This window comes from Prinia subflava, chromosome 9 (genome assembly GCF_021018805.1).
Source record: "Prinia subflava isolate CZ2003 ecotype Zambia chromosome 9, Cam_Psub_1.2, whole genome shotgun sequence".
Lineage (NCBI taxonomy): Eukaryota > Metazoa > Chordata > Aves > Passeriformes > Cisticolidae > Prinia > Prinia subflava.
In genome coordinates this window covers 29,536,207-29,554,326 of record NC_086255.1, presented here as the reverse complement: position 1 = coordinate 29,554,326, position 18,120 = coordinate 29,536,207, and the positions used below count along the sequence as shown (strand labels likewise).

The following is an 18,120-nucleotide window of genomic DNA, read 5'->3' as shown; positions in this document are numbered from 1 at the left end:
GAGCGGCGGGTGTACATAGGGGCTGCGGCGGGAGGATGGATGCATGCAGTGCCGTCGTGGTGAGGTGTCCTTGGTGCCTTGTGTGGTGTAGAGCCCGGTCCCCTGTCTGCATGTGGGGGGTGCCTTACCGATCCGCTCCTACGACAGCGGCGACACCGAGACCGGAAAGTTTTTCCCTCCCTGGTTTTAGTATGGCTGTACATTTCTGCCTATTAATATTGGGATTTTTTTTTTTTTTTAGAGACTATATTTTTGTACGCACTGGTTTGGGGTTTTGTTTTTGTTTTTCTTTTTGGTGACTTAAAAGTGTTCCGTTTGTAGTAGGACTTGGGACAGGATGTAAATACTCGGGCTGGGACCGGCGCCCGTGGTCGGCCGGGACCCAGCGCGCCGCAGGTAACACGAATAATGCACAACCACTAACGGGGGCTGGAAGGAGAGAGGGGGGGTATCTTTCTGGCCACTCTGTAAATAAACTTTTCGACAATAGGGTAGGTGCTTACAAAGTTTCTAAAAGACGACAAATAAATCTCCTAATTATGCTAAATTGACATCTTTATTTCTGTAGGTTCCCTGGCCTGAGCCAGGGAGGGGTTGTTCCCCGCTCGTCCCCGGGCCCGATGGGCGCACCGCACTGCCCCGCAAAGCCTCGGCGTGGAAAACCTGCGGCCTCGGCCCCAGCGTAGGAACACTCGCTTTTGGCTGCGGGAATTTCCCTCGGAGACGAGAGACGGGATAATATTAACCAGGGAGCTGGGTGGGTTTTTTTTTTGACTCATTCTGTTTTGTTCCGCGGTTACGATCCGCCCCAGGCAGCCTCCGCGAGTGGGCTCCGGAACAGTGAGTGCCGCCGCCCCGCCGGCCGCCGCTCGGGGGAAGCGGGTCCTGGCGGCGCGGGGCTGCGCGGGCGGCGCCGCGCCCGCGCCCGGGGGCTGCGCAGCGGCCCGGGGAGGCGGCGCTCACCCCCGCGGCACAGCCGAGCTGTTTTTGCTGAACCCACATGGCCACAATACCGTGTTTTTTGTGGTTTTTTTTGGTAAACTTATTTTGGTTATTGTTTTTTAAGATGTTATCCCGGTCTCGGCCCACCCTGGGATCCTGCCGTCGGTGCAGGGCCGCAGGCGCTCTGAGGCTTGCCCCTCTGCCACACAGACCCCCAGTGCGGCCCGCACTGCAGGAGTGAGCTGTGCGGGATGGACACACCATCAACGCCACAGCCCAGCACAGCAGAGCGAGGGGGTTAAGCCCCTTCGTGGTGGTTCCCAGCCTCTGCTTGCCCAGATGTTAGGTCATAGTGCAAAGCCCCAGCAGCGCCTGCCTTTTCTGTTGGATAGAAATCCCTGCTCCCCATCTTCTGGAACGCATGCTGGCTTTTGGGGCAGCTGCTCTTCAGTGGGAGCTAAAGTGATATGTCTGGTTCTGAATCAAGACAGCTTCTAAATTGGGCATGGACCAGCCTGTGCAGGAGAAGCCACACTCACTGCCCTGCCATCCACCTTAGCAGCATGAGTAAGCCTTCCCATGCTGGGCTGCAGTTTTGGCATGTGATTCCGTGTGGTCCTGGCCCCCAAGAGACCACAGCCTGCTGCTGGAGGGGTCATACAGGAGCTGCGGCCTCCTCACCTGCTGGGCTTTTGCAGCTACTGCCACAGCCAGAGCATCTTGAGAAAAATTGGTATCTCAGCTACCCAGATACAAAACCCAAGGCTCCCCCTGCTACTCCATACTAATGTCTCCAGCCATGCTCCAAAACTAAAACCCAAATCAAAAGTAAAAATTATATAAACAACACAGAAATCATAAAAGAGGTGAACTAAGGGAACTGCTGGTGACTAGTGTACAGCTACAAGAGCACCTCACAAGGCGTAATATCAATGTCCTACACTCCTGCCTGTGCCTTACAGTGAGAGGCAGCTTCAAAAGCAGCAATAGTGCATGCAATAGTGCAAATTTGCCTGCAGGATCTGGGCTGAGGATCTAGTGCTAAGCATTGCCTCCCCAGGAAAAGCCAGTCACACTGTTCGGACTGTCAGTCCTTCGACAATAGGGCAGGCAGGCAAAAGAAACTAGAGCTCTGTATTGTGCTTGGCTCAAGGCTGTCATACTTGTGAAGGAAAGTAATGACTGGTCAGCGGTGACATATCCTGTATTTATTCTACAATTCAGCAATAACAGTTATTCTGCTGTTGTGAAAACACAATAACCAGACTGCAGAGGGAAAGAATGGCATTAAAGACTTAAACTGTCTGCTTACAGATATCCAGAACATAGGAAGGAAGTTTCAATTAGGGAGTAAGCAAGAAATTACACAAAGAGGTTTACTTTTTTTTAAAATGCATCTCAGGTTTTCTTTGCTATTTTTCCAGCTTTAAATACTTTGATACAAACACTTTAATTAAAAAAAAAAAAAAGAAAGAAAGAAAAACAATGGTTGTGCCATGGTCAACAGCACTCCACAGTGTGACCATGCTGTCCTCTTCAGAAAGATACATTAAATACTGATCCACTTAACATCTTGATTAGGTTTTACATGTGGAGGAAAAAATTAGAAACTCAGCAGAAAGACCTTAGGGGAGGACAGAGCATGGGATAAAAATGCTCATTGTCGCAGTTTGTTTTTCCAGTACAGCTGTTTGCACGCACCGTGCTATCTTCTTTGTGGACTTCTGGAAAAGGATAACTGTCTTCATTAGGCTTGGAGAGAGGTAGAAACAGGCTGTAACACAGGGAGGCATTGCCTTATAATTAATGACTACATTCGATCAAGAATTGTTAAACATTAACTAATGCTAAGCTGCAGGGGAATTCCAAGAAAAACAGGTAAGCCAGCTGCAGAAATATCAGACACTCTAAGTGCTCTCAGAATAAATGGAAATCGCCTGAAATAATTTCTACCAATTTTTCCTTGCAAAAGAATTAATCCATGCATGCATAATGCTGACTGTATATTACATTCATTCTTTCACAGGCCAGGAAAAAAAAAAAAAGGCAGCAATGCCATATCAGAATCATTTAAAAATTCACACATACAAGCCACTGTACAGGAAAAACAAGTCTGCTTCTCTAAGTACACAGAAAAGTGAAGCCAGTTGTGAAATGATTTCTGGAGCAGGTTGGTGTATCACTTAGGAGGTTAAGTCGTGTTTTCTTACTCGACTTCTCAGATCATGACACGGACAGCCGAGGCTGCCCGGCCTGGGTTTGTGGTACGAAGTGTGCGTGAGGATGAACAGGCACAAGACCAGTCCCTGCAGCACGGATGGGGCATTTCACCTGCAGAAAAACTTTCTCCCATGTTAGAAAGATTGTATCCCTTGCTGTGGACAAACTGCATCTCCAGACCGCTGCCATCATAGCAAGGCAAAATTCACGGTGTCTCTTCTACTCTACGTTTATTTAAAAGCCTTATGAAAAAGTAGTCTTTATAAATAGTATAAAGAGGGAAACTGCAAGGCTTCAAAAGCCCAAAGCGTTCACATATAAAAACACAGACCACGCTTTAAAGAGAAGACATCAGGTCAAATCTTATCAGTACCTAGGGTACGTGCTGCTGTATACTGAGGGTTTGCAAATACACCGTGTTTCTAGAATAGCTTCCACAACAGTGGGTAGTTGTTTTTTCTCTTATGATGCCCAGTTTCTGCCACCTTCTGCCACTGCTGTGTTAGAGGTTCCAAGCGAGGTTAATTAGCAGCTGTCTCCTTCTTGCTGAAGGAAGTATGCATAGATGCACTCAGTAATTCTCAGTTGCAGTAGTGAGATCTTGTATATGACACTTTAAAGAATTGTTGAAAAATAACTCTGAACCTGACAGTGTCCATTTGGAGCAGTAATTTCCTTAACTCCAGCCCTGGGGACTGATCACTGGCATTTACTGGAGGAGCATGTCCTAGCACAGGAGTTGTTCTGGATTTGTTTTTTACTAGCAGGGTACGGCTCCTCTTGAGTCTCTCTCTGGAGACAGTCCCCAAAGGCTGTAGCCAGACCAACCCCCCTTCCCAAACTCAGTGGGTGCAGTCCCCTGGTCCTGTGGTGCCAGCTGGCTTTGGCAGTGGGAGCCCCACTGGGAAAAGCCAGGGCACCTTGTGACAATTCTTATTGCATTTGCTCTTCTTTTGGACCCTGAACCCCCTCCCTGATGCGTGGCCCTAACTATTTACACAGGATGCTGGAATATTTCCCCGACCCTTCAGCTGAGCAGCTTAACCGTACTGCTCCCGCACATCGGCCCCAAGGGCATAAACACGTTCTGGCGCTTTATTTCCCCGACTCACGAAGCCCGCGATCAGAGGAAGGCTCTGACCCACGGCGCTCCCGCGAAGCTCCAGCCAGCACGGAACGCCGCGTCCCCGCGGCGCTGCTGCCCGGCGGGCTCCGGGGAGCGGCCGGGCGGGGGGCGGCGGGTTCCCCTCTCGGCGGGGCGAGCGCACATCGTCCCCAGCGGCCGCCGCCCGGCACGGGCCGCCGGCCGGGCTCAGAGGCAGACGCGGGGCCCAGGGTAGGGCTCGCCCCCGCACCAGAAGTCGGAGGCCTGCGGGGTCTCCACCAGCCACACCTCCCGCGGCAGCGCGGGCGGCTCCGCGCCCGCCGGCGGCCCCTCCAGCAGCCGGTAGTAGTGGCAGTCCCGGCCGTGCTGGGGGTCGTAGGGCGGCGCCAGGATGTCGAGGAAGGCGGCAGGCCCGTCCACGGCGTCGATTTGGTGGAGGTTGTCGGTGTGCGGCGAGAGCAGGCAGGGCGGCGAGGCGGGCGTGTAGTGCTGGCGGGAGCGGAAAAGGGCGCGCAGGCACGGCCCGCTGCCGGCGGCGGGGGGCGGCGGGGCGGCGGCGGCCCCGGCGGGCAGCGTGTCCATGCAGGCGATGCGCAGCGTGCCGTACAGCACCTTCAGCATGCCGTTCATGCCCGGGTGGTCGTGCAGCGGGATGCAGGCGCCGCTCCGCAGCAGAAACACGCCCATGCTGAAGCTCTCCGTCTCGCAGATGTGCATGTAGCTGACGGGAGGCACCACGCCGGCCCACGGCGGACCCCCGCTCGCCGCCGCCGCGGCCGACGGCCCCCGCGGCGCCAAGTGCAAGTCCTCGGCGCGCACCTCGTCCAGCAGCTGCTGCAGGCGGTGCAGGTTCTCCCCGAAGGCCGGGCCCGCCGGGCTGCGGAAGGTGATGCGCGCCTGCCGCGCCACCCGCTGGATCAGGGAGGCCATGTTGTCCCGGGGCATGGCGGCAGCGGCCCGGCCCGGCCGCGGCGGGCGGGGCCCGGCGCCGCTTCCGCCGCCGCCCCCGGCCCGCCGCGCAGCCGCGCCGCCGCCGGGCACCACGGGGCTCGTAGTCCGGGCTGCGGCCCCGCCGCGGGAGCGCGGAGGAAGCAGGAGGAGGGCGGCAGAGGTGAGGGGCCGCGAGGGGCCGCGGAGCCGGCGGGTTCCCGGGGCTTGTGGCGGCTGCCATTGAGCCGTGAGGGCAGACGGGCGTGAGGGGAGACGGGCCGGCGGGAGCGGCCGCTGCCCCGGGCTGAGGGGTCCCGCTCCCCGGGGCTCTGGCACGGCGCTCCGGGGGCTGCGCTGGGGCCGGGGAGCCACGACAGTAAGTTGCCCATGCTACGTTTGTCCTCCCGAACCGCTGTGGTGGCTGAGGAAGCACAGGAGCAACTTGTTGCTTGGCTTGTAGTTAAGCCATGTAAAACTGAGCAAGGCAGTGCAAGTACGGTGTCGTGGTCGTATAACAACTGCCCATAGACGATTTATTTTTTGTCACTAATTGCTTGATGTAACCATGCCATTTGGGCAAACTTATCAGATTTGAGTTTTGTGGCACTACCTCTCTCATTTCAGTATTGGGTCGAGGTTGTGCTGTACAGCACGTTCTATCCTTCCTGCATCTCCTTACGGTCACTTTTGAGTGTGCTTGTGTCTGAATTCGTTATCTTTAACCACAGGTGAACACCGACGAGCACACAGAGTTCCAGATGCCGAGCCTCAGAGAATTCATGTGTGACACAAAGGATGGATAATCTTTTGGCTCAGCTCCAGCCTGGTGGAGCCTGCATGTGCTTGTTTCAGGCTAATGTACAAAAAGGGTACTGCAATTATTCTGCCAGGTTTTTATTTAATTTGTATATATGGCAATGATCCTATTACCTTTATAATTGGCGTGGCTGTGCGTAGCAGATCATGCCTAAAAATCCTTGCTTTTGAAGTCAGAAATTAACCTGTTAAGGGATATTTTAAGCAAGGTTAGGCTCTGGTCACAGAAATACACAGTCATTCCACCTTGAGTTCAGTTACTTGCATGGTTGGGCAGCATTTAAGTACCATGGTAGGTCTAGGTTCTGAGAAACAGCTGATTGATAAAACTTAATCAAATATAACTCCAGGAGCTGCAGCCTGCCAGGTTAAAAAAAACTTCATTTTAAAACCAGGTACACCAATGTATTTTCCTGATTAAAGGCAAATGCAAGTTACGAGATGTGTGTTAAGCTTAAATAAGACATGCATGTCTTTCCAGTATTCTCACACATTATCATAGAATGGTTTGTGTTGGAAAGGACCTTAAAGATCATTTGATTCTTGGAACATAGTGCCACGGGCAGGGGTGGCACCTGCTAGATCAGGTTGTTCAGGACCCCATTAAACCTGTCTTCAAACACTGCCAGGGATGGGACATCCACAGGATCTCTGGGCAACTGCTGAAGTATCTCACCACCCTCATGTGAATGATAAATACCCTACATGAACCAGAACCACAAGTGTTGTGACATGTGATGGCACAGTAGGGGATGAAAAACTGATGCTGTAGACAAAGATGTGTCTTGGATCTCCTTTTCTCTCTATAAATAAATTTGGTGCACAGAATGCAAGTTCAGATCATGGAATAGTTGCATCTCCCCCCACAGAGAAGGATGACATGCTGCTCTCAAGTTCTACCTGAAGCTACAAAGCATTGCAATCTTCAGCTGTTTAAGTGCTGAGTGATTTGTTAAGCCTGCCCCGTGCCAGTGTTGGGAGCACAGGGTGAAGATTGGATATATTTCTGTACCTGGCAGGAAGAAGTCTGTCTGGCAGGATGCTTAGGATAAGGGGGCATTATCCTGAGTGGAGAAGGAGAGTCTCTAAAGGTCTGGGAGCCTTCCTGTGTGGCAATGAACTGCTGAGGACACTCTCATCGCTCTTGCACGAGGTGGCAACTGGCATTTTGTCAGAAGCCAGGGATTGGAATGCTCCATGTTCAGTGTGCTCTACTACTCATTCCCTTCACAGGGACAGTTAATTTATTGTGAAGATGTGCACTGGAATTTTTGGCAGTACTTTTATCAGTGATAATGATAAATTCTTTACTGGCTACCTATTTGTGTCCTGCCTCAGTGATTGCACTTTGCTTGCAAGTGAGTGTTAGAATACTCGCTTTTGGGCACACTGGTTCTTCTATGCAGCACAAAAATCAGCTCTTTTGTGGAAACAAATGCTTGGTATTTGTAGTACATTGTGCACCTGGAGTAACTTGCAGGTGAAGGAAGGATCCTGAGCCTGAACTCAGTTTGCCCTTGCCTTGCTGAGTGGTATTAGGTGAGTTGCTTGACCCTTTTACTACTTATCACTCTGTAAACCATGAATCATAGGCTCTACGTACAAGGGTATTTAGCAAGGTTTTAAGAACATCTTTACGTGGACAATCCTGGTGCCATGTTAAACTGGTGATGAGGTTTATATTTTTGTAATTAAACACGTTATGATTGCCAATGTTTTTAACTGCTATACTGATTGCCATTTCTAACAAATACGGACAAAATATATTAATGTTCTAGTTAAATCCTATATTACACCCACATTTTTTCAATGCAGTAATATTCAAATAAACCAACAAACCAACCTCAATAGAAAAGCAAACTGTCCAGCCAACTGGCAATTAAATTGACACGTTTTTTCTTCTGGAAGGCTGTATTCTTAGCTGGCCTCTACTATCTTGTGCATATGTGAGGAAAAAAAAGTCATGGTGTAGTAGCTTGGCTGGGCTTTGGGGCTGCGTTGTGTTGGTCATGCAATGACCAAAGTTCAGCTCAGAGGTTTTATGATACAAGCAGTGAGCGGGAGGTCAGGCTCAGGTTATGGTTTTGGTCTCCTCCTGTGTTTGCTTTGTTTCTGCACACACCAAAAGAGAATGTGCTGAGAAATGTCACAGCAGTTTTCTCCTGCCCAGCCCCACTACTTTCATCCTCCTCCCCTTCTACCTGAACTCCAAACTGTGAACAACTTCGTCCTTCTTAGTTGCTGTTACATATTACAGCTTCCTCCAAGTTTGTGAAAAACCCTGGTTCATTTTTATTTTTCATTTGTGAAAAACCCTGGTTCGTTTTCATCCTTATTATTTCTTCTAGGGGTTACTCCCCATATCCTCCTAATTTCTTTTGAGAAGTTAGAATTCCCTGTAGCTATCAGATAAAACCATCTGTGGTGGATGAAAGGGACAGCTGTTTGTGTGGAAAGTCAGTGGTTACCTGTTGTGTCACAACACCAGAAAATGTTACAAGATACAGAGTGTGGACAAGCAGTGCAGAAACCATCCCCTGTTATAATGTTGCCAACAGCTGCAGATGTGTATTTACACAGGACAAAACACAAGAATCTCTGTCAAAGAGCATCTTTTTTGCACTGTTCCTGCCACTGGTTCTTCAAAGGTGTCTTATGTTTTGTTTTGTTGGGTTTTTTTTGCTTTGTGTTGTTTTAATAGGTGCCACCAATGAAGGAGCTAGATAGGAATGCTAGCCAAACGTGACTCAGATGAGAACAGGATTAAAAAGAGAGAAGACAAACAACATGTCTGTAATATTTGCTGGCTCTCCAACAATGGCTTATGTAAAAGAAAGTTGGTTATCAATTATTCATCAGAGAATTTATGTATCAGTAGAAGCACAGGGGAGTGCTTGATATAACTGCACTGAAATCAAAAGGGGAATTAGGTTCATATATACACCAAACATCAAGCAGATCTGTGTAACATTAAGACTCCCACCCACCTTTACCACTTCTTTACTGAGGTGCATCCTGCATTCCATTAGCTGCTGGAGAGAGTCCAGAGGAGGCGACTGAGATGATGAGAGGGATGGAGCAACTGTCCTGCAAGGAAAGGCTGAGAGAATTGGGTTTGTTCAGCCTGGACAATGGATGGCTTAGGGCTCACCTAATTGTGGCCTTCCAGTACCTGAAGAGAGGCTGCAAGAGGGATGGAGATAGACTTTTTACAGAGGCATGTAGTGACAGGACAAGGGGAAAGGGATTCAGATGAAAGAGAGTAGATTTAGAGTAGATATTATGAAGAAGATGTTTACTGTGACTATGTTGAGGCCCTGCACAGGTTGCCCTGGGAGGTTGCCCTGAGTGGCTGCCCCATCCCTGGAAGTGTTCCAGGCCAAGCTGAAGTGGGCTCTGAACATGCTGGTGTAGTGGCAGATGTCTCTGCCCATGGCAGGGGAGTTGGAATCAGATGTAGATGATCTTTAAGGTCACTCCCTACCCAGGCCATTCTGTGGTTCTAGGAACTGTGTAATTCACTCCTCACTGCACTCTTCACGTGTTGTAGGTCCTCAGTTAAATGCACTATTTCTATATAAAGCACATCATTAATGAGGTTTATTGACAGATTGCTACAGAACAGCCTAGAGCAGGATTGGAGTGACTCAGAGTAGGAAAGGCTGTGCAGCATACAACTCCCTGTGCATGAATTTGCAGGAATAATGAGCCTTATTCTGATCGTCTGAGTTCAGCTCCATCGACCTCATGGTTTTCACTGGTGTGAGTCAGACCTATGCTGATGTCTGTGGTGCCACCCAGGTTAGGCTGTGGTGCTGGGGGCTGTGAGTTAGCCATGGCTGCACTCCTGAGCTCTGGCTCTCCAGGGCTGACCTGGCTGTGAGGAGGAGGAGGAAAGCTGCTCCCTTGCAGGAGTCCCTGTGTCTCTGTGCTGTCTGCTCTCATTATCACTGACCTCAGAGCCGTATTTACTTTTACTTGCTGTGTGCTAGGTGCAGTAAAGAGCGCTTTTGTCCTGGGCTAGGGTGTGATTCCACTCTCTCAGAGCCCGAGAGTTGGCAGGAGGAAGCAGTAGGTTGCTCCCTGACTCTGGGGTTCCAGGGGATGCGAGCTGTGGGTCTGTCCCACATAGAACTGCTTGTGCCATATTAAGTAGTGGTCACACACCGACTCTGGAACATCCTTATTAGCAAGGTCCAAAGTGATTCTGTTTCAGTGGCTTAAAGAGTTACTGCTGCCACTGAGTCACACTCACTCACTCATAGCCTTCCCTCACTGCCAAAAATGCCTCAGCAGAGTATCTTGATGCTAAGCCTTTCTTTCTCATGATCACGAGTGAGGACTGGGTATGGTTGTCACACAGGTAAAGCCACAGTAACTTGATTGCCTTTGGTTATACATGTAACACATTATTTTAAGAATCATTTCTCAGCAGGAGAGAGAACTACTTAATTTCTTAATGATTGGGGATCAAGTTTATCCCAGTGGGAATCTATATAGGGCTAACCAACAATGATAAATTTAAGGAAAGAACAGCCAAGGAATATTTTTCAATTTTAAGTAAATAATAGATATATTTTTTTCATGGAGAGAATTAGTGTTCAGCAGCCAAAGAGGTTAATAGTAAAACTTAGTGGGTAAGATATTTAGTAGGATGGAAATTTCTTTCAGTGTTTTCAGACATTTGTAAAATTTAGGTTAACTGGTAAATCTAATAAAATCATTCTCTGTCCTATGGGTAATTGGTCTGTGGTAGACTCCATGCGTCTGTGAGGAGGAAGGAAATGTTATTCAAGTGTTGAAACAAATGAGGTGGACTGAGGGAAGAAGAAAAGGCCAAGACCCACAGAACTGTTACAGCCACCCATGCATAGCACTGAACTCTCTTTGAAAGAACAACCAGTGTCTGACTACTTCCAAATCAAAGAACATCAATTAGAACTAATTTGCAATCAGTAGAGAAAAATATCAAGGAAAAAGAGAAGGAAGAGATGCTAGTGTGGGTGAAATGCCAGTGAATGAGGTCAGGAGGACAGTCCAGAGAAGCAGCATGAGGAGATGAGTTGTGTGGTGAGGGAGGGAGGCAGGGAGGGAACAGGGAAGTCTGACTCCATGGCATACAGCTGCAGATGAACAGCTGTGAAAGGGGACGTACAGAAGCCTTTGGAAGATCAGTGCAGTGTGTAGGCTGGGTTTGGAAGTGTGGATTGAAATGATGACAAAAATGTTTAATTTCTTTTAAAATTAAGACAGCATGTTTGAGGACAAAGTGACAAGTCACAAGTTTGGAAATGACAAATCTTTGCCAGGGCCATAAACATAACCTTTTACTGGTTGTGGTTTAATGCTCAGAGTATTTATGTGACTACATGCCCTTTTTGGGGTAGAATAATGTAACTGTCAGTAACATGCCACTTCTGCATATATATAACTTAGGATGATTGAGGAAAAAACACAAAATTATCAAGGTATAATGGCTGTGGTGGTGTGGCAAGTTAATTCAGATACTAAATATCTTGATTTTACTTTTGCGTTTCGCAGCATGGTAATAAGTGTGGTAGATTTTTCTTGGAAAATTAGAATGAATTCCAGCAGAAATCACTGCAGAAACTCCACTTTTTCCTGAAAACTAGCTTCCACTCTTTCCCATAGCAGGATCAGAGCCTAACAAGCCACACATCCTTCTTACTGTTGGTTTGAGGTTTTTTTTTTATCTCTAGGAAAACAAAATTCTCCACGTCTCTGTGTTAAAATGATTGGAAATTAAGCTTAGGGGGATCTAGCATGTGATTACTTTTTTTAGATAGGATTTTCTTCATAGCTGAATTGGGCTGAGTTTTTTCCCTCACAAACCAGATGGTAAGTGATTCAGTACTTTTAGCAGTAGAAAAATGATTAGTTTTCTTTCCTCAGTAGTTGGTGTGAGTGTACTTTATCTATTTACATATTACATAAACACACTTTGCCAGCATTTCTGTACATAGGTTACAGTCCTGATCCTGCAGAGAGCCTTGCACACAGGAGTTGACACGGCTGATACAGAACTATGTGCATGGAACTCATGACAGTGTCATAACTGTATTCATATCTTTATGTGTGTACTTAAATTTACAATACTGTATGAGGATGCCAACAGGATTTTAAGTCCAAAAAACAATTGAGTAACTTTGCACACTTTTCTTTCTTTTCACCTAAGGAAGTCTCTGATCTCTTCTGCTGTGTTCCTGTAGTAGGCTGTAGGTCCTTGTGGCTTTGGAGTTATGCTGAAAGCTTTGTCCTTATTATACAGTGGAAGTTCTTCCTGGTGTGCAGGGGGAGCAAGGTCCTCATTCATGTAATCTTTTGGACTTGTACTGGTGTTACTCCCTTTGGAAGGGATTGCAGTGACAGTGGCAAATATTTGGGAGAATATTAAAAAAATTCACGTAAGTACTTGTTTTACCAAGTTTATATGCATCTGTATTTGTTGGTGTATACATAATGTTAAACAGAACATGTGTGTAACCCTGTGTCAGCATGCAGCTGTTTGAGGAGAAGGCTCTGAAGCTGTTACTGGACTTACACTCTAGGCAAATGGTGTATGACAGTATCCAGTCACTCATTCTTGATACAAGAAGGTGCAGGGAGGGTTGTCCAAGCAGCCTGACCGATGTCCTTTCCAAGCAGTTAAGAGCTGTTTTGTAAATTCACTGTGCTTTTACCCTAGCTTAAAACCCTGGGAATTAAGAAGTTGAGTGCATAGTCTCATACTGCTGCTTTATTGAGAAGATAATACTCCATTTCAAACACAGTGACCACGTTCTCTGTTTATAAATCTGGCTGTGCACAGTTGGAACATAATTACCTGATTCTTTTCTTGGTTCCTGCCTCGTGTAGGTATGCTCTGGTTGAGTCACTGGGGGATTGTGCATGGAGGAGCTGGCTGGCCCCTTCCCTTGTTTTCGAGGTTTACCAGAGAATTGGAACCCACTTCTTAGCATTTCTCACTTGACAAATGTGACAATCTTCTGCTTCCATGTATTCTGATAGGGAAAAAAAGACACATGAATTAGCATCAGGGATACTGTGCTGTGACGCGTCAAGTTTTTCCCTTCAATTAATTTTTTCAGTGGAGGGGTGTCAGAAGGAGGTCCTTGAAGCCAGCACTGTTTGTTTGGCATGGATCAGTAGTCAAGCTGGGGTGATTCAGCCTGCCTTGTATTTGTGATATAAGTTACTTTTCCCTTTATGCAAGGGGAAGCATTTTGGGGGCGTTTGCCTCTCAGGCTGTGAGATCACACAAGGTGGCAGAAAACTCTGTGGGGCACATAATCTGTGCCAGACTGTGTCTGTGGGGCACAAAATCCTGCAGGATGGTGCTGCATGGGGCGTGGTGTGTGGCTCCAGTGTGAGGTCAGACTGCCTGGTGGGAGGAACGAGAGCTTGTTCAGCCACAGCCCTGAGTGTGTTGCACACCAAGGGTTGTACCTTCTCTGAGCCTCATCACAGTCACACACGGTCACATTTCTTGTAACTGGGAATTGCATTATTACATTACCAGAAAGACAAAGAAGCACAAAGCAATGGTTACACACTTCCAAACACGGTGTCTGTAGAAGAGCAGAGCAGTGAGTCCTAGTACAGCTGTTGCAGGCGTGCAGAGCAGTGGATGCAGATTTCTGTTCCTCGGGCTGGCTGTGCATGCCCTGGTGCTCGTTGGCATTGACTGACTGGCAGCAGCCTGCTCGTCTCTCCGTGCACTTGTCCTGGTGCCCACTGCTGCCCGTCCCTCGCTGCCCAGGGGTTACACCAGGAGTGTCATCGTGCCTGGGAGTGTGACAGTGGGTGTGACATGCAAAGGGGTCCAGGAGAAGTTAACCAGGCTGATCTGTCTGTCAGGAAGAATGAGCAAAATTTGCCCTCGGTGTGGAGGGCACTGAAGAAACAGTGTTGGAGACCAGTTATCTGTTGACTTCTTTGGGTTCCAGGGAGTAAATACTGTGGAGAAATCTTGGCTCAAAGCTTTGAGGACCAAGTAATTGATGCAAGCCCTGGGTTCCATAGGACATAAGCATGCTTTTATAAGTACTGGAAGTACTGAAGAGAATTTCCTCTGGTTTCAGTTAATAATAGGGAACGTTGTGTACAGTTTGTTTGCTTGGTTGGTTCATTTTATTGTATGTAAATCCACTGTAGAAACAAGTTTGCCTTTTGTGCAGTGGTACTCAGCTAATGTGCTTCTGGTAAATGCAGTGAATGAAGGAGAATAAGTAATGTGCTGTGGTCTGTCAGTGAAACAAAGTCCATTTAAAATTAAGGCCACGAGGGATATGGAGAGGCTGCAAAGGAGTTAGAAGAGAGCTGCCTCGGTGAGAAAGGAGCAGTGCTCTCCCATGTGTGGTGTGAAACTCGGGCTCCACTGATCTTAATGAAAATGGTGTGGTTTTGCACTGGGGCAAATGACAGCAGAATGTGACCAGCTGTTAATAGCTTTTTGTATTTGAGGCTGACATAAAGTGGCTGTGTGTGCAAATAATTGTACAAGAGTGACTTCAGAATTCTCCTAAAAGGAGAATTCAGTATTTAATTGTTGGAAATACAAACTGTTTGGCACAAATCTCCTGGTTTGGCTGAGCTATACTTGACCTGTGACAGAGAGAGCAAAGGTGATTTTGAGTCCTGGGATCCGAGGGGCCAGTGTGTGATGTAACTCGAGTCAGAGTCAGTGTGTTGACTGCTTTGTAATTACAGATGCTGATTTGTGTACAAAACCAGTTGATTCATTATCTTTTATTTCCATTATCTCATCTCGATCTTTCTGTGTGAATCTGAGCTATTTGAGTTCAAGGGAATGGCATATAACTAGAATTTAAAAAAAGGGGCTTGATAACAAAAAGATGGTTGTTCTGATATAAAGATGTTCTGATGTAACCAAAATGATGAAATTGGTTAAATCTATCTGAAAACTTTGTGAGAAGTCTAAGAAGTTCAAAATAATCTTTCTTCTACTCCATGACCTGCATTTTTGCAGTATTTTGACCCATGCGTTGGAACAAGGATAGTTTAGCTCTTAGAATATGAGACAACTAGAAGCAACCATGATGCTGTAGCTGAACACTCCATCACTCTTCAGCTGTCCTTCAGGAGCCAGCTGAACTCTTTATGAGCCAGCTCTGCTCTTTATGCAGAAGTCATGTGGTGGAGATGGCTTAAGCCACCTCCATTTTGTTAAATTCTTAAACTGTGGTCATCTCACCATAATTTATCAGCTGTTCTTATGCCTAGAAATGTGGCCATCCCTTCTTAAACCCTGGAGACCAGAGAATGTTTTTCCTGGAGCCAGGATCTATAAATGCTTTCAGCTTTCACAGAGCCTCCAGTATCCGATAAGGTAAATTTTACTTACACAAGCTAAATATTGCCACTTTTCAGTATAAGTGTTGGTGGTGTGGAGAGATGTGAAATTTTGTTGGGATAAGAGTGTGAGCCCCGAGCCGATGGGGTATGTTTGAAAATGCTCCTGGCAGAAGTTACACTGGCTGAGAATCAGGTCCTCACACTCAGTTGACATCACTGGAAGATGCACACATGAAGTGAAAGTACTCTGTGGCATTTAAGCTTCTGCTCCTGTGGTACATGAGGTTTTATAATACGCAGAAGAAAGGAAACATTCACTTTTCCAGGTAATCGTTGCAAAATGGGTGTCTGATCTATTCCAGTCTGCTCTGTCTGGGGAATGTCTCCATTCTTTAGTGAAGTGCTGTGGGTGCACAACAAGGAGGCTTTTTGGATGGAATTTGTAATGCAGGACTCATTAACCGATGATAGGGGATAATTTTGAAAGAGATGAGTACAGCACTTGCTGCTCACTTAGATCATAGAAATAACTTGAGGGAATATATTCACCAAATGGAGATGTTCTTTAAAATGCTTGCTAACAGGTGTGCTTCTGTACACCAAAAGCAGTAGCTTTTTCTCCAAACCAAACAGAAAATTAGATTATCTTCTTTTTAATTGTATGAGGAGTAAGTGTGAAAATTGTTTGGGTTACATGGATGTTAGGTAAGGGTCACCTGTGGAAAATCAGGCCCAGTGCTTTGTGTGTTGGTCTAAAGGAAATGGCATTTCCCTTTTGTTTTTCAAGACCCCTGAGGTCTTGTCTGCAACTGTATCAAGAGTACAGTCACTCATTCTGTACTGCACAGAAAAATCACCCAGTCGAGTTTCCTGTTGGTGTGTGTCTCCTCCCTTTGGCTGTTTGTCATTTTGGATGCAGGAACTGCCGGTCAGTGCACCAGAGCCTGTGGGCACTGCTGCAATAAAGAGAGCAGCTTTCCTTCCACTCTGTTTTGTGTAACTGAGGGCTGAGCTGGAGTTTTGCTGGTGGTTTGCTTTTCTAGGTGAACCCAGGGAAGCAGATGGATGCCATGAGGAGTCCTGCATTGCTCTGGCTTCGAGTGTGACTGGATGCATCAGAAATCCCAGAGCTTCTCAGCTCTGTCTGTGTGTCCTACAGCACCAGTCTCCAGGGAACTGAGGCTGCTAGATTGGAGGATATGAGTTGCATAAAGAGTCCCAGTCCCTGGGAGTTTAGGAGTGATAGCAGAATAAATACTTATAACTTGCTTTCATGTTACATGGCATGGGACTTGCTCTTCCTTGCAGATGACTTCTCCAGTGCTGTTTGGATGTGCCTGCTGCTCTGTAATTGCTCCTAGAGCCTTGATTTGACAGCAGCCTCTGGCGTGCTGTGGGCCAGCAGATCTGCATAGCAACAGACCCGCCAGTCTTCCTGCAGAGAGTTAAAGGAATTTTGGAGAAAATGAGCGAGCCAAAAATTTACCACTCTCTTCTGTGGCAATTCTCTGGATTCAAAGTGCCCCTCATCTCTGGCACAGGTGGGCAGCAGGCTGGGGAGGAAAGCAACAAAAGTTTTATTGTCTTTCCAAGCAGTTTGGGGCTGCTGATGTCAGGTGCTTTAAGTAGGTTTTTGAGAGAAGAGATGTAGGTGAGAGTGAAGCATCACTGTTAAGTGAACTGGAAGGATAGTACTGTGACCTCTTGGAACATAGAGCAGGCTGAGGAAAAGGAATAAGATTTAAAAAAGAAAATCTTCTTAATCTGGGTGATGTCAGCTTGTCATTGTCAGTTTGATGGTTCTGTAGCTGCAAGCCTCTGCTGCCTGCTGTGCAAGGAGCAGATCATTAATTAAAAGGCACGGCAGAGTGCAGCATACTTAGGGCTTTGAGGTGCTGACAAACTAATACCATTCAGCACAACTGCGGAGAGCGTGTCCAACACGTTCTAAGAACTAAAAAACCTGTTATCCAGTGTGTCATCCTTGAAGACTACTGTGGCATAAATGCTGAAATCTAAAACTTCCTTGCTCTCTGCCTCCCTAGCAGCCTCATACATGAATCCAGCTTCTCCTTAGTGTGAGCCATAAGGCAAGAATCTGTGTAACACAGGGGCTGGCAGAGCTTTGGGGTTCCCTGGGCCACAGGCTGTGCTCAGTCCTGTGCCTTTTGAGCTAAGGAGCACTAGAGCAGCTGGGTAATGATGCTGGGCATGGCAAAGGGCAGGAGCAGGTGTGCTGCTGAGGTGTATAAGCCCTTGGCAAGACTGAGTGCCTGTTCTGAGACACAGAGATGTGGGTCAGAGAGCGTAGGACTGAGTTAGGTAAGAGAAGGTGAGAACACACTCACTATATGGCTGCTAAACAAGGAGCAGGAAAGGATTTCACTGGTTTTGGCTTGAGGGGTTAAGCAAGAAGTGATGGATCAGATAGAAAAGAATCTGGTTTGACTGTGGTATAATTTGTACAATCATCTTGCAATTTATCCCAGACCTGATTGTAAATGTTCAGCAGTGTTTACAAGCACCTGATCATCAATGTCCAGAGCACTGACAATTTTCCTGCTCTCATTTGTCATACACACTTGCAGATTTAATACTTTTATTTTAGGGAATACAGCTCTTCACTGTCCTGTGAAACAATGCATCTCTTCTGCCGTTCTCATGGAGATGTGATGCAATGATATCACTTCCTAGTGAGGGACTGGTGAATCATTTTGTTGGTGTTCACAAATCTCTTCTTTGCTAATAGTTTCTGCACTGGTCTTAACAGA

The 18,120-nt window shown here is 47.1% G+C and overlaps 1 protein-coding gene across 1 annotated transcript; it reads right to left on the bottom strand.

The window, feature by feature from the left end:
- Positions 1-4,329: 4,329 nt before the first annotated feature.
- ADO (2-aminoethanethiol dioxygenase) lies at positions 4,330-5,258 on the bottom strand. Its single transcript, XM_063406122.1, has one exon. It carries the CDS (start codon positions 5,210-5,212, stop codon positions 4,475-4,477), a length of 738 nt encoding a protein of 245 aa, XP_063262192.1. The 5' UTR covers positions 5,213-5,258; the 3' UTR covers positions 4,330-4,474.
- Positions 5,259-18,120: the final 12,862 nt, after the last annotated feature.